The following is a 15,344-nucleotide window of genomic DNA, read 5'->3' as shown; positions in this document are numbered from 1 at the left end:
ATTCAAAATGAAGGCGATAATGCATATGTACGGTGTCTTCATAATGAGAAATCACACCTTGCTTTTTTTCTTTCCCAGCTCCTTCCCTCCGCCCCTTTTTCAGAAGATGCACATTTTTTAAATGGGTTGCCTGGTCAATAAGTAAAAAGAGTATTAGACGTCTTTTAACGTATTTGATTTTTCAGATAAAATGGAATGCCTGAAAGATTCGACAATGATTGAAGGTGTTTCTTTACTTTACTCTAAAAGATTTTTTGGCAAGTTCCCTACCAAGGAAGCACTTCACTGCACAGATGAGATCCTTGCAGTGATTTATATTATAAAGTTACGCTCCTATACTCAATGTAAGCATATTAAGAGATGATAAATAACCAAAATCTAAAGACCAAAATATATGGCAGAAAAGCTAGCTCCGCTACAGTTATACATTTAAAATCGCTGTTTATAGATAATCTTGATTCTGAACGTAAAGCTATCGTTTGCCATCTTCCTTATCAACTTCCTAATTGGTTTAAAATTCCTAAAGTGTGAAAAAATAAATAAATCAGGGATTAAAAATGTGGTTACAAATGTGTTCAAATGATTAATCACACTAACACTTATGTTGGGTTTACCCTTATACAGGATCACATTAGATCTTATATAATGGAAAATAAGCGTGGAAGAGCTCTCCTATGGCAACCCAGATTTCAGAGGAATACAATGATTTTTAGACTTAAAGACTCACCTGAGGGAGTCTAGGAAATTATAAAACTCCAGCCAAGCTAGCAAGAGGCATTACCCTTAAAAAAAGTTTTCTATTGGATTTTTTTTTTTCCTTTAAGACATATTTCTTATATCTAACTAGTGCCTCCTAGAAATTTGTAAACCAGAAGGTATCGCTGAGACTTTGTGAAAATAAGAGCCCGAACATTAGGGCTGGGATGCTGGGGATGGACAAATGGACAGTGGGATCCCGTTGCTGGTAAGGAATGCCAGACCAATTCTGCACTCGTCTGGTGAAGCCCATGTCACGTGTCTCCACACGGGCTGCAGCACGGGCGTGTTCACAGCGAATTTCTACATTAAGGTGAATCTCTTCTTACTAATTATGGAGATCCTAGGAAAGGAAGAGTGTGCTTCAAATGCTGTAACTGCTGTATCTCCTCTCTTGTTTTAAGAAAGCACTATTGAAAAACTTGCAGAAATGCCTGCAGTACTCAGTGCGTTTTTATGAATCAAAAAGGTATAGGTGACGTGATAAGCACCAAATAAACATCAGAGTAACTCCTAAACACACCCAATTTCAGTAACTAGGATTCATTCTTATTTCCTTTGTACCTTACCTTCCAACCACTCCCAGCGCACACACAGAGGTCTGTCCCCTGAGTAGACAGATGTCCAAGTGCAAACAACCACTGACAGAAAAAAAGCTGATTTCATTCCTTTCAGTGAGATATGCCACTTTTATTTTAAAGTATACACAAATGAAAGCTATATGTCACAGAAGAGAAGGTGGCACACAGCCTTTCAGAGAATAAAATTTTATCCTGCCTAAAACCTTGACCATCTGCCTGTCAATTTAAATCAATCATTTGGCATATTTTTTTCCAAATCACAAAGGCTTTAGATGTGTGAGGCCTTGTCTAAAATGAATCAAAATCAACAGAAGATTTATTTCACTGGGTTTTGGATCAGAGCATTGTGTGAAGATACAGACAGCTTGACACTTTGCCCAATTTTTGTTGCAAAACCTTCCACAAAATTATGAAGTGTATATGACTTGCCTGGGAAAGGATCCCATACCTACTCTGTGTCTGTGGGGACCAGTTCCCTGTACCCCAGGTCTGGAGCCAAATCCAAACAGTATCATTTCCCACAGATGCTTTGAGGACCCAAGAGCACTATCAGAGGTACAAGCCGTAAGAGAGCTGTATCCTCTCTCTGATGTTCTGAGAGAAGAAGTATTCTAGCTTTTCTTCAGTTTTTCCATCTTTCAAAAGACAAAGCCTGTCTGCCTCTTTAGCAGTATTAAAGCTGGAAGTTTGATGTTCTGTTTGTTTGTTTCCCAGTTGAGGCTTTTAAAAATGCAATGTTTGAGCGTTTTTGTAACATTCATGATGTTACAAAAAATCTTCAATCTGCAAGACATGCCACGCACAGAGATGCCTACTACTGCTCTGCTCTTGCAGGTCACCTCTTGGATCAACTCTTGTGATGTGAGACTTGTTTTATCTCAGTTGTCCTTTTTATCTTCCGTTTCTCTGCTGAGCAACTTTTCACTACAGTTCTATGCAGCCAATATTTGTACTAGAAAAAAAATATCATAATTCCATAGTAATATTTCCATGACCTTTTGTCTTTACTTTTAAGCCTAGTTGGTACATAAAGAACAGCCTACATGTTATAATCACAGCAAATGCTATCTCAGGATAGCATGCCATATACCAGGGCTCAGAAAATCATCATTTACACAGAAGAATATAAAATAATACTGTTGGTTAAAAGATAAGGCATATTGAAAGGATTTTTCATATGGTATTTTAATGTGATAATTAATTCCTAAAAGTCTGAGATTCAGTCTTCATACAAATAAGTGGATGCTAATAGGCCATCCATAAAGTCACCCCTTGTTAAAATACAAATGAGATATCCCTTATGTTTATACATGTGTAAGTACAATTAATATTGCAACCCAACTGGAAACAAAATTGCTTTAGTTAACCAACCATTGCAAGGCAATCAAATGTGGTATCAAATGTAATTGTAGAAGATCTGTTTGGGGAATAACAGCAATTATTTCGTACAGAATTCTCCCCTCCTTCTTCCAATTCAGGTACAATTTTTTTCATGCATCTCTATGCCAGAAAATTAATTGGACCATCACAAGTGTCAAAACCACCCCCCTTTTCACTCTGCAGCATACAAGAAAATTCAAACTGACAAGGCTGTTTCATTTAGAAATATTGGTTTGTAACTGCATTAATCTAAAAACATTTAAGTAGGTTTTATTTCTCCAGCTGTACATGCAGCTAGGGAATTGGGCAATACTGATGGAGGAAGAAGCCGAGAGTGGCATTTCTTTATTTCTTTGAAGTTAAGCGCTTTGGATATGCCTTCATAAACTTCACAAACATTCTCTAAAGACTTAACAGTTTTCTAACAGGTAAGTATTATTTTAGGGCTGTAGATGTAAGCTGCAGTTCAGATATTTTAGTCGACTTTGTGCTTAATCATGAAACACCACATTACAATTGAATATTAATTATTTTTTTTCCTTTTTTTTATTCAGAATACATTCAGTATTCTTAATTATTATTCTTAATTAATATTCCTTTGAATCATTTTGCACGTTTTAGAAAATTAAAAAGTAATTGCCAAAATTATTTTGGTATTTAATTATCAATGCAAAATACCAAAAATCTGTTATGAACCTTATTTCTGTCACTTAGCTAAAAACTAATGGTAAATACGTAAGATACACGCTCTTAACTAATCTTAGATTTTTATTTTTGCTCTTGAGACGTTCAATATTCATTTATTAATAAAAAAGAATATATATAGCCCCCAGTGTCAATCTGTGTATTTAGAAAGCTATGCAAGGTGACAGAAGGATAGGAGTATGAATACACCTTCGCTAACATCAGATATTTGCTGTTCAGTAAATTGCTGGATCACAGCTTCCCAGGGTCAAATTAATACTGGTCTGAGATTTCTATGTTCACAGTTATTTTTGATTTGGCAAACATAAACAGTTTATTTCAGATAAAACCAAAGTAAAATTTTAAAATTCTTAAACTTTGGTGAAGATTTCTTTAACTATTGATCCTGGCGAGATCATGGAGCAGATGCTCCTGGAAACTATGCTAAGGCACATGGGGGACAGGAATGTGATTCGAGACAGCCAGCATGGCTTCACTAAGGGCAAGTTGCTCCTGGCAAATTTAGTGGCCTTCTACAATGGGGTTATAGCACCGCTAGAGAAGGGAAGAGTGACTGATGACATCTACCTGGACTTGTGCAAAGCACACAACATCCCACACAACATCCTTGCCTTCAAAATGAAGAGACGTGAATTTGATGAGTGGACCACTCAGTGGATAAGGAATTGGCTGGATGGTCACACACAAAGAATTGCAGTCAACGGCTCAATGGCCTGGTGGAGACCAGTGACAAGTGGTGTCCCTCAAAAGTCTGAAATGGGACCAGTATTATTTAACGTCTTTGTTGGGGACATGGACAGTTGGATTGAGTTCACCCTCAGAAAGTTTGTGGATAACACCAAGCTGTGTGGCATGGTTGACATGCTGGAGGGAAGGGATGCCATCTAGAGGAACCTGGACAGGCTTGAAAGGTGGTCCCATGCAAACCTCATGAAGTTCAACAAGGCCAAGTACAAGGTCCTGCACCTGGGTCACCACAAGCCCAAACATGGATACAGGCTGGGCAATGAGTGGATCGAGAGCAGCCCTGTGGAGCAGGCCTTGGAGGTGATGTAAAGGCCTATGGTGATATAAAACTGAATGTGAGCTGGCAATGTATGCTTGTGGCTCAGAAAGCCAACCACATCCTGGGCTGCATCAAAAGAAGCGTGGCCAGCAGGTCAAGGGAAGTGGTTCTGCTCCTCTGCTCTGCTCTTGTGAGACCCCACCTGGACTATTGTGTCCAGCTCTGGAGCCCCCAACATAAGAAATACGTGGACTTGCTCGAGCGGGTCCAGAGGAGGCCCACAAAGATGATCAGGAGGCTGGAGCCTCTCTCCTATGAGGACAGGCTGAGAGAGTTGCAGTTGTTCAGTCTGGAGAAGAGAAGGCTCTGGTGAGACCTTATAGCAGTCTTCCAGTACTTAAAGGGGGCCTAGAGGAAAGATGGGAGGGACTCTTTACCAGTGAGTGTAGGACAAGGGGGAATGGTTTTAAAGCTGAAGGAAGGTAGATTTAGATTAGATATTAGGATGAAATTCTTTACTATAAGGGTGGTGAGACACTGGAACAGGTTGTCCAGAGAAGCTGTGGATGCCACCTCCTAGGAAGTGTTCAGACCCAGGTTGGGTGAGAATTTGAGCAACCTAGTCTAGGGGAAGGTGTTCCTGCTCATGGTAGAGAGGTTGGAACTGGGTGATCTTTAAGGTGCCTTCCAACCCAAAACATTGTATGATTCTATGATTTAACAAAAAGTCAAAACTTAAACTTTCACTTCCATTTTTCTTTGTTTGGTATTCCTCAGGTAGCTGAAATTTAATATACTATAGTACTAGAAATATTGGAAGAAATTCTACTCTCATTCAATTACAAATAGTAAGGAAAAGAGATTTTAACAGATGTGGATTTGTGTTTCTACCAATGGTTTAGTCTGAACTTTTTTCCTAAAAGATAAGCGAATTCTCTCCTTTTGTCAATTCTGGCAGTCTTTACATGAAATTATTTGCTGAAATATCACAAATGAGGCTGTGGGACCAAATCTGGATGTTCAAAGACTTTTCTCTGTACTAGCTGATTTCAAAAGACCATATCTGAGGATGGTGAATTTTTATTATACTGTGACAGTAAAGTACAAATAAAATCTTTGAAGTCCTTAATGCTTACATGTTTCTTTTGCTGCAAACTGTGCAATAACTCCGCTTCTCATTGCAGGGGACTTGGACTAGACGACCTTTAAATTTCCCTTCCAACCCAAACTATTCTATGATTCTAATAAACATTAATATTTAGAATTAGGTGTTAGAACAGTCACTGTGGCAGTCTTTTGATTGACACAGCCCTTATAGCTCTATATAGACATTGGTACTATGGCCAGCCCTCTTTGCCCCTCCTCTTTTGGATTTGTTCCACCAAATCAACCCATATATACTTCCCTAGAAGGAATGTTTGTGGTATTTTCTCTTTAAAACTCCATAGGCTACTATTTGGCTGCAATCTGACTGTCAATGACATTGCTGATCGTGAGCTCATTAGAAGCTGAAATAGATTGTCCCAAAGAGTTTCTTTCTACAGTGACTCATGTGCAATGCTGCTGGAAGGGCTTTCATCACCCAAAACCAAATCCCAGACAAGAAATAAACCTCGTATAACATAATGTAGACCATTCATAATGTGATCAGAAGTACTTTAAGAACCCTCATCTGCAGGAAGTTTTACAGTATATTCTCTGTTTTCCATCACAGCCATTAGGAGAATGAATCTTCCAGTGAAAATTAAGTTTATCAGAAAGATCTGTGTGCAAACTAATTTGAGCAGGCATTTTCTAAAAAGTAGGCCAGAAGAGAAGAAAGATTACTTCTGGCAAAAATGGAACAAATTAAATTATAAGAGGCTTAATACATTTATTTGAAATTTAATTGCATAACCTAATGTCAAGGTTATTATATGGTGCACACTGTTCTCATCCAAATTCAAAACAGTAAAGCACAAGCTCAGTTTGCAGTTACTTTATTATAAATCCAACTGCTTTTTTTTTTTATTTTATTCTGACCACAGCCTTGTCTGAGCCACCACGTTAATATAAAATCACATTTCAAAATTACTTTGAGATCTCTCCTTTGCAATGAATTCTGATAAGGCCAGAAGCCTCTCTGGTATGACTGAGTAAAGGGCAAAAAGAAAACCAAAAACTGAGACAGTGGTTTTGATGAGTGACCAGTGTGTACAGTAAGAAGCAAAATGATTAGAAAGAGCATCTGACCGTACTCACACTGGCCTGCACTGAGTCCATCAAACCTGCAGGTTTTGTTTTCTATTCAAACCAGAGACAGATTAGCAGAAAAGGTCGCTGTAGCGTTCTCATTATTGCATCCTATGGAATATGGATTCTGTGTTTTACTGTGTATTAGAAGCTGTGCCTGTGCAGAGAGCACACTTAAAAGCATTCAGGCTGTGTCCACACCTTCTTTGCTCTCCTAAAAGCCATTCACTCGTATCTGAATTATTTGGCCTGACCTTAGGGGCTTTTTTGTCTACTTGTTTTCAGATCTTCAAGTGACTGAAGAACACTAGATCAGAAGGGACATCATAGAAAACCGTTGTGCATTTGACTGTGTGCCACTGTGATTCTAGTGGATGTGCAAACACAGACTAGGTTTGTAGCAGCATCACGTAAAAGAACCATCTGCTTTTATTTCTGAAGGAACAGGTAATAAAGGCATAATAAATGACTTCGACACTTAGCAGGGAGCTGTAGCCTAAAATTAACAGGCTTATAATCATGCAGCACAATATTAATTTGGCTTCATTGGTAATAAAAAAATCAATGTTGTACGTTTTACAATTATCTCACTTGTTTTTCAGTAAAGTCTGAAATGATTGAAGAAGATAGTTTAGTGTCTGGTCAGGTTAGGGCCTCTTTCAGTAGTACCAGAATATTGAAGAGAAGAGATGTAATTACTGAAGTATGGAAAGGGTTTCTAGAAAAATGGTCTTTGACTCTCAATATACACAGTCACGTAGATAACCAAATTCCTTTTCCTACTTTTTCCTACTTTTTTCCACTACATAGCAAAAAACAACTCATAAAAATCTTTTCTACGATTCTGTGTTTCAGTGCTTGGAGTAGCACACTTTTAACTTAGAGTAGCCATCACTCAGATGTCTTCTCTGAAATCATGCCTTGCATGTCAAAACAAACAGATGTCTCGTGTACAACTCAGAGCTACATCCCTGGGTCTGTGAAGCTCTCGATGAGCTTCTGAAGTGAAAAGTCCACTTTATTCTCTGGACACCCAGTCTGAGACTCTGTTTACTGAATAAAGTAAAATGCCCATTCATAGTCAATGACTCTTTCTGTGGTGGATATATAAAACACTTGTTCATAAGAATATAGTTAAGATTTCAAAGACGAAAAAAAAAATCTGAGAAAGTTAAAAGAAGAAAATCTGAAACTTACCCCAAACTCATCCCTCCACTGATGTGATGCTTGGTACTTCTCTGCTTCTTTAGCGAGGCGCTGAAGACAAAGAAAGAGGACATAAATTTTAGTCTTTACTGATTTTTCGCATAGCAAAGTCTTTTTTAATTTCTTCATATACATGTTTTCTTTATACGATTTTCTATACAGCTACACTTTTTTGTACTTATTTGAAAATTATGTGTATTTGAGTAAAGATGCACCGTCACACTTTAAAAAATGCTATTTTCTGTACGATTTCCCTATTTAAGTACTGTAATCATACAATAGAAAGCTTAACACTCCTTCCAATATAATTTAAGAAGTTCTAGTTCAGTTTAAAATCTGTAAATATCCTTCTGAAAATACTTTCTCTTTACACACACCACCTTGCCTTATATGTATTAATTTAATCTACAATCCAATGACAAGAATTATGGACATTTATTTCTCCATTAAATTATTTAGCTTCAGTTATAGGAAGTACTGACATCCCCTGTGATCATTAGGGAGCCATAAAAACTCAGTAATTTGGACTAGCTGTAGTCTGGTCCCATGGACTGCATACGCATTAGCAGCTGCAGAGTAACAGGCGTGCTCCTAGAGGGTATTTTGAAAGAAAATTTGAAAGAAAATCCAGTTTGTCCACTTCATCGCATGGGAAGCAAAGCACAGCGCACAGCCATGATCAGATTATGTGCTTTCCAATCAATCTCTTGTACAGACTTATCCATTGGGTTGATGACATATCCCTCTTCGTACAAAATTATGCCTTTGGAAAAAAATCTGTTTGTATACGCTTATCAGAAGTTTACTACAATGTTGCACATACAAGTTGCCAAGAGTTATACATGTTCTCCAGCCGAGCTGCCCAGGGCCGGCAGCCCTGGAGGCAACCACCCAGCCCGAAAGCAAGCAAGCTCACTCTGAAGCAGCAGTTACCAGGTGTGAACAAAGTTCATGTGGACTCAGCCGTGTCCTAATTTTTGAGTGACTTACTTTGAGGACCAAATCATTTTATAGCCCAGTAAACATTTTAGCAACCGTTTCTGGGGAGTTTTGCACGGTAGGCCTGATGATTCTTTTAATAGTCAGACCAGTTCCTACAGAAAATGAACGGCTGGTCTGAGTCGTGTTTTCAGTTGAGTCAACTGTCAGTTCTTGCTAACAACCAAAAGGAACATGACCAGAAAGTTCACGTCAGCTGGAATCGCAGAGATGGTGCTGTCGGAATCTCACCTCAGCAACCACTATGTTATCTGATCCCGCGAGGGCAGTCCCTCTAACAACTATCAGGATGATAAATTTCACAAAGCAAAACTTATGACCTTCTCTTTTCTTTTTCATTTTCAAACATCCTACATAAACAAAAAACCCCAACAAACCTGTGTGCTCTGCTGCCAGAAAATAAGTGTCCCCACTCACTCCTCTTATTGTCAATTGAAATGATTGTTGGCTAATAGAAAGTCACTGGCAATTACAGGCATTGCCAACTTGAGGTACCCTGCAGAGCAGCCAAGTACCACATTTACAAAAGAAAAACTATAATATATAATGTAATACTTGATGCATTACACTGGGAAAAAGCACAGTGCAACTCTCCCTTGACCGCGCTGGACAAACACCTCAGACACCTGCAGTATTTTCAGTTTTCTGGTAATGTACTAGAACAATTTTGTCCATCTAATTTCCTCATTCACTATAGCCAGTTCTGCATCTACATTTGGCCTATCCTCTGATGAGTTCGAGCAGATTAAGTCATGTATTGCAGCATAAGATTGCAGCAAAGCAAGATATGACACTTTCTACGCACGCAAATAGCGGCAGTTAACACTGCCCTTAGATTTCCCTCCCAGTCTGCTTCATTACCTTAAAGTACCCAGTGAACTGCAACTGCTTTCTACCACAGACGGTAGAACATAAATGCACAAACTGATAAATGGATTATGAAGAGAAATTTATGTCAAGCATTAACATTACTATGAATTTTGCATGGAAAGAACTGCAGCCACGCTTGATATCCCTCAGTCTTCACCTACTCTGTACCATAAAGCAAAAATGCTAAAAGTAAATTAAAAAAGTAAAAGTTTTGGGTTGGTTGTGGGTTTTTTTTGGTTTTGGGTGTTTTTTTTGTTTTGCTTTTTTTCTGGGGGTTGGGGAAGTTGGACTCAAATGGAGAAAAAGAGAATAATCCCCAACAAATTCTTCTCCTTGAAGAATTTTTCAGTCAGGTTTAAGTTAGAACCCATCCTAACTGCCTAAAAGACCTGCTAAATAACACTATGCACAATTTCAACAGCTCTTTATACTACAAAAAAGTTTCCAAAATGAGAAGTTGTCATTTGAGGTACAGAGGACAAGGTTAAAAAGTTGTTAAAGGTAGTTAAGCTCATATGAAAACGCACGAAACCAGTTACAATGGTGAACAACAAGAAAATGGCTGTGTTCCTTGACTCGTCCAAACGAAAACCCACCCATGACCACCAGCTGGGCCTCTCATCACCCAGCTCATCTCCAGCAGAAGACTTTATCAACTTTTATGTGCAGGCTATCACAAGGACGCAGATCATGGAAGGACTTCATTTTCAAGAAGCAGGTGTTTTTTTCAAAAGATATGGGTTGACTGATAGGAAGTCTGTACATGCAAAAACCAGAATCAGTCTCTCCTGTGTAATACTTTTGATATTTTTAGGACAGATAAGGGAAGAGTATACAAAATTAGTTACAAAAAAATTAATAAGTGTTTTATGAAGCTAAGGTATTCTCAGAAGTTCCTCATTTCTATGCAAGGAGAAATGTAACTGCTACAGCAACATGGAGCCTAATGACTGAGACGTTCACCCTCCCACAGAGAGAGCTTTGTTTAGAGCAAGAGTAAAAAGTCAAGACTCCTGGGTCAAAAATAGCTCGACTGTGAAGGAAACTCAAGTTACCTATGCCCTTTATTGTGACACAAGGAGAGACTAATTTTTCATCTCTCTCAAAGAAATTGTACCTGCTTCCTTTTGAGGTATGCAAATGTCAGGTCTTGCCTGCTCTGTTTTGATGGAAGAGTCTCTGGAGAATGCCGGTGGAGGAATAACACAACAGCAGGCTGACACCTGACACTTCCCATCTTCCCTCTCATTCCAATGAGGGTTTAATAAGGTAACACCTTCCTTAACACCATGACCCACGGCAGTTCCCTACAGGTTTCTCCAGCAAATACTAAAATGTTGAGATTTGTATTTTTATAAGCAAGAAAATAAGCAGAAATGGTTCTAAGATAAGCATGCAAAAAAGTACTGCTGCATATTAGGCTTTAATAATTTCTTACTCCATGCCTCTGTACGAGTGCTGTGAAGACAAAAGCTGTGAGATGTTTTTAGGCCTTGAAGGAAGCTCTATTTACCACCTTCTTTTTAGATATGGGGGATGAAAAACCAAACACCACCAAAAAGGGGAGAAGGAACAAAACTAACACGTAAGAGAAACATTCTGATTTACTACAAGGTATTTTAAAAACCCCTGCTTTTCACAGCCTGCTGGAGAACAAGGTTTCTCAGGTGATGGCTGTGATAACTCAAACTACTGTGAAGCAGTACACAAATTAAGAAACTAAGACCAGGAAGAGAGGGCTGCAAAAGTTAACAAAATGCTGTTAGTCTGTTCCTGTGTCTTTGGAGCATGTCCAAAAGAGCTGTGAGACGGTGCTTCTAAGTAAGAGATCAAAAGGGCTGATGCTAGATTTAGCCACTGCTATTGAAACAGCAACTGATGTCAAATGTAAGGTGCTGGAAAACGCTGTAGTTAAACAAGCATTTATTTAATAAATGTCCCTAGATGAAACAAGAATTTATACTCACTTTTTTTTTTTTTCCTAAAAAATGAATGAGAACTGCTTGCTGCTTTGCTATTTGCTAAATATCTGTTGTTCAGGGTGCATTATCTTCAGGAACTTTCAGAATCCTTAGATCATCAATAAAAGAACAATTATCAGTTGAAAGACAGCCACTGTCCACAAACAAGCATTTTTAATCAAACTTTGAGGGAAGTCAAGAGTAACCTGCCATTAGCATTTCTGTAAATCTTTCAAAGAGAATTGTTACTTTTAAAGCCAAATGTCTATTGGGAAAGACAGACAGAAAAAGATCCAAGTTATTTACTCCATCAGCCTACAAATGTTTCTTTAACTTTTAAAGGGATTACTAAAGATTAAACAAACACACACAAAAAATAATAAAATACTAAAAAAACACACACAAAACCCCCCCACCACCAAAGCCCAGCTGCCTATCAATCTCAAACCTGTCCATTTGCAAAGGTCTTGTCCCCAGGTTCCAAGTGCACGTTACTATCTCTGAAAGACAGTCTTTGATGTGGCAGACTGCAAGAAAGAGACCTTAAGAATCTTTATCTGCTCTGTAAAGATCAACTCCCTAGAAGGCCTATTCATCTTCCAGCCTTCATTTTTGCGCGTGTATGTCATATCTTTATCTGCTCCTAGCCGATGCAGAATTCTGTCAGCTAATGGCCCAATTACAATTATATTCAGTACAATGAAGTCAATCTTTTTTTTTGTGCTTCTCACTCTCCTTTAAGTATTTTATCTTTAAAATAGTATTTGACTACCCCTTGATATATTAAGCTATTATAAAATGTGTAAGCTTAGAGTTACTAGACATCAATAGCCTCACAAAGCTTTCTAAAATACCAAATCCATGGAATTTTTGGGTTATTTTAAGAAGATAAATACCTAGGGAGAATATATCAATATCAAGCTTAAATAGAACAATGTAGAAACATACAATGAACTTCAAACCCTGATTATAAAATATGATCCAAATACTCAATCCTGTTCTTGCATGAACAGTGTAAAAGCCACAGAGAGTATGTGTAAACATGGTTTCAAACATGTTTTTCATATATGTATCTGAAATATAAATATTGCTCTTCTGTCGATGAGTATGAATTGCACATAAATTACAAGACACAGATATGAGGAAAAGACTTTGTAAGACTGGGATAAGGTGTCTGAAGTGCCAATGGAAGACTCATACTGTTATTTCACTGCAGCTTTAACACAGACTAACAGAATTTTAAAGGATTGCATTTTCACCTCAGTAAACTGTTACATTCTGTATTAAACCAAATTACAACTATTTTCTTCCACCTTGTTTCTACTGTCTTTACTTGCATGGATTATGTTTTATTTTTGTAGCAATTCCTGGTGATGAATTAGCAAAATACCTATGAATTACCCTATTCATTAATTTCCCTATTGTATGAAAAGATCACCTGGTTTGGCTCAAGGGGGTGTGACTTCAACAAGCAACACCTGCAAATTGGAAAGTCAGTAGCCCAAAAGTGCGCATGGAAGTGCTAATGACAGGAAGACCATAACCCCCACATAAATACACGTGGATTTACTTTTCTTTGTCTTTATTCCCATACTCCCAGTGGGGCATGGGAGGGGTTAATAAGGACTGATTACCTTTTTTACATGTAACTCTCATGAAGATATTTGCTACATGACCTTTCTCACCAGCGGGCATTCATAATAATTATCAGCACAAAAGCTGATCTAGATTTGATGAAGCTGTGGCACATTAGTTTTGGTAAGATGGTTCCAACCATAAAACAATGTCTTAGACTGAACCAAATACATACCTCATTTTGCTGATTTAAAATGTAACCACAGGTTTAAGATCTCCTCTTCCAAGTAATTTTTTTTTTTTGCTTTTACAAATATTTTAATCGCTAACACTGTAGCACATAAGTTTCCGTGATAATTCCTATCTCCCTACCTCAAATAAGAACTGATATCCTATGCATCGCTGTATTCCGTTCTGTAAATACCGTAGTCTTCAGTATAAGCGTAACCTGAATTTGAACACTTACACAGATTTTTTAAGATTTCTTTTTTATGGTGACCAACAGTAGGGTTGGGGGATTTTTGTGCTGTTCTGCAGTGTGGTTTTATTTCACGTACTTACACTGCAGAGTCGCAGACTTTCTCCTACCCTGGCATCTGCTGTGCCACATGATGGCAATCTGATCTGTGGTCTGTTAATGAGGAGATCTGAAGCATATAAGGTCACAGCCGAAGAGTATGTTCATAATTGGTCTCCTGTATACAACATAGACCTCATATGATATATTCCCCAGCTACTCTCTGGGGCCAAATTCGCTTTCATCATCTGAGGCAGCAGACGAGACATGTTCATAAGGAAAAAGGGTACGTTACAGGTCTGCTGACGTTGTGAGACTTACCAAAGCACTCGCCACACAAATTACTCGCCTAAATTTTTACATAATCTAACACAACAGTCAGCAATTAGCACAATGTGTGAAAAAGTAGATATTATACTCTTCATCATAATTCAAAATAATGACTCAAACTTTGTCTTCCACTGTTAACCATTGCCAACAACCTAAATTGTTAGATTTATTTTTTTTCTAATCCATCTGTAGATTACAAAACTCAACTTTAATTAAACAATAGACAGAAAATTACTTTACATAATTTGTATGTTTGTCTAATGTATTTTAAGCCATTTCGGCCTTATTCACAGGAAATGTAATTCTATTTCAGACTTTCTTAATCAGTTTTTCTAACAAGATGACCTCATATCCAACACAAGGCTGTCATGTTGGCTAAAAAGAAATCTAATGGAAAAAATTTATTCTCACTTTCCATATATTTAGAAGACAGGGCTTTAAAGGATTTCATAATCTGTTAACAACTGTAGTGAAAATCATTCTTTATGATTCAAGACAACCTTTATTCCTATTGTTTAATTAAACCAGTGAAGGAAGAATCAGGCTGATTCTCCACAGAGGAATTTTACCCTTCTAGTGGTAAAGCAGAAGACTTAAAATAAATGAAGCCACTGCTCTAAATAAGATCAGAAATCAATGGGAAGCCAATTCTGAACTAGAGTACTTGAGATTACAATATTGCAGGTAAAGTTAAGGCTTTGTGACATCAATAATCATATCGATTTTAATAGGGAAAACTGAAATAGGGAGACCTCCAAGCAAATGCGTCATGCATGTGGCTTTTGATAACTAAAATCTCGTTACAATCACCTGTCTGACAAAACTGTCATATAAGAAAAGTCAGAAGGTATAAAACCAAAAGACCATTTGGCACAGTAACACTTCTTCACCACATAAAAGCAGTCCTTCTCCAACACATGAATTAGAAAGAGCTCTTCTCTCCTGTTTCTTTCTTTCTCTTATTGGGTGGATTTAAGAATTTAGCTAATAGTAGCAAACTATAGAACAGAGAAGACAAAACTGACATAGCAACGGTACTTCTTCTGCTCCTAAAAGAGTGCTGAAAGTGTTTTTTTAAGTATATTATGCTAAAGTAGGAATAAAGTAGTAAGAATCTAAAATTCTTGAGTAGTAGAAAATGTATAGTTAATGTCAAACAATCTTTGATTCTGTCTGAAAACAAATCACAGAACTGCTGAAACTCTATACACGGCTGAAAATTATCA

At 37.7% G+C, this 15,344-nt stretch overlaps 1 protein-coding gene across 7 annotated transcripts in view; it reads right to left on the bottom strand.

Moving 5' to 3' along the window:
• CACNA2D1 (calcium voltage-gated channel auxiliary subunit alpha2delta 1) overlaps positions 1-15,344 on the bottom strand; it is a 426,351-nt gene that overhangs the window by 220,496 nt on the left and 190,511 nt on the right. For all 7 annotated transcript variants that reach the window (XM_074592546.1, XM_074568628.1, XM_074572617.1 and 4 more), the window contains exon 4: positions 7,858-7,917. In XM_074592546.1, coding sequence (XP_074448647.1) covers positions 7,858-7,917 — 60 coding nt within the window. The remainder of the gene's footprint in view (positions 1-7,857; positions 7,918-15,344) is intronic.

This window comes from Larus michahellis, chromosome 1 (assembly GCF_964199755.1).
Source record: "Larus michahellis chromosome 1, bLarMic1.1, whole genome shotgun sequence".
Taxonomy (NCBI): Eukaryota; Metazoa; Chordata; class Aves; order Charadriiformes; family Laridae; genus Larus; species Larus michahellis.
The sequence above is the reverse complement of the archived record's forward strand: the minus strand, read 5'-3'. Positions and strand labels throughout refer to the sequence as shown.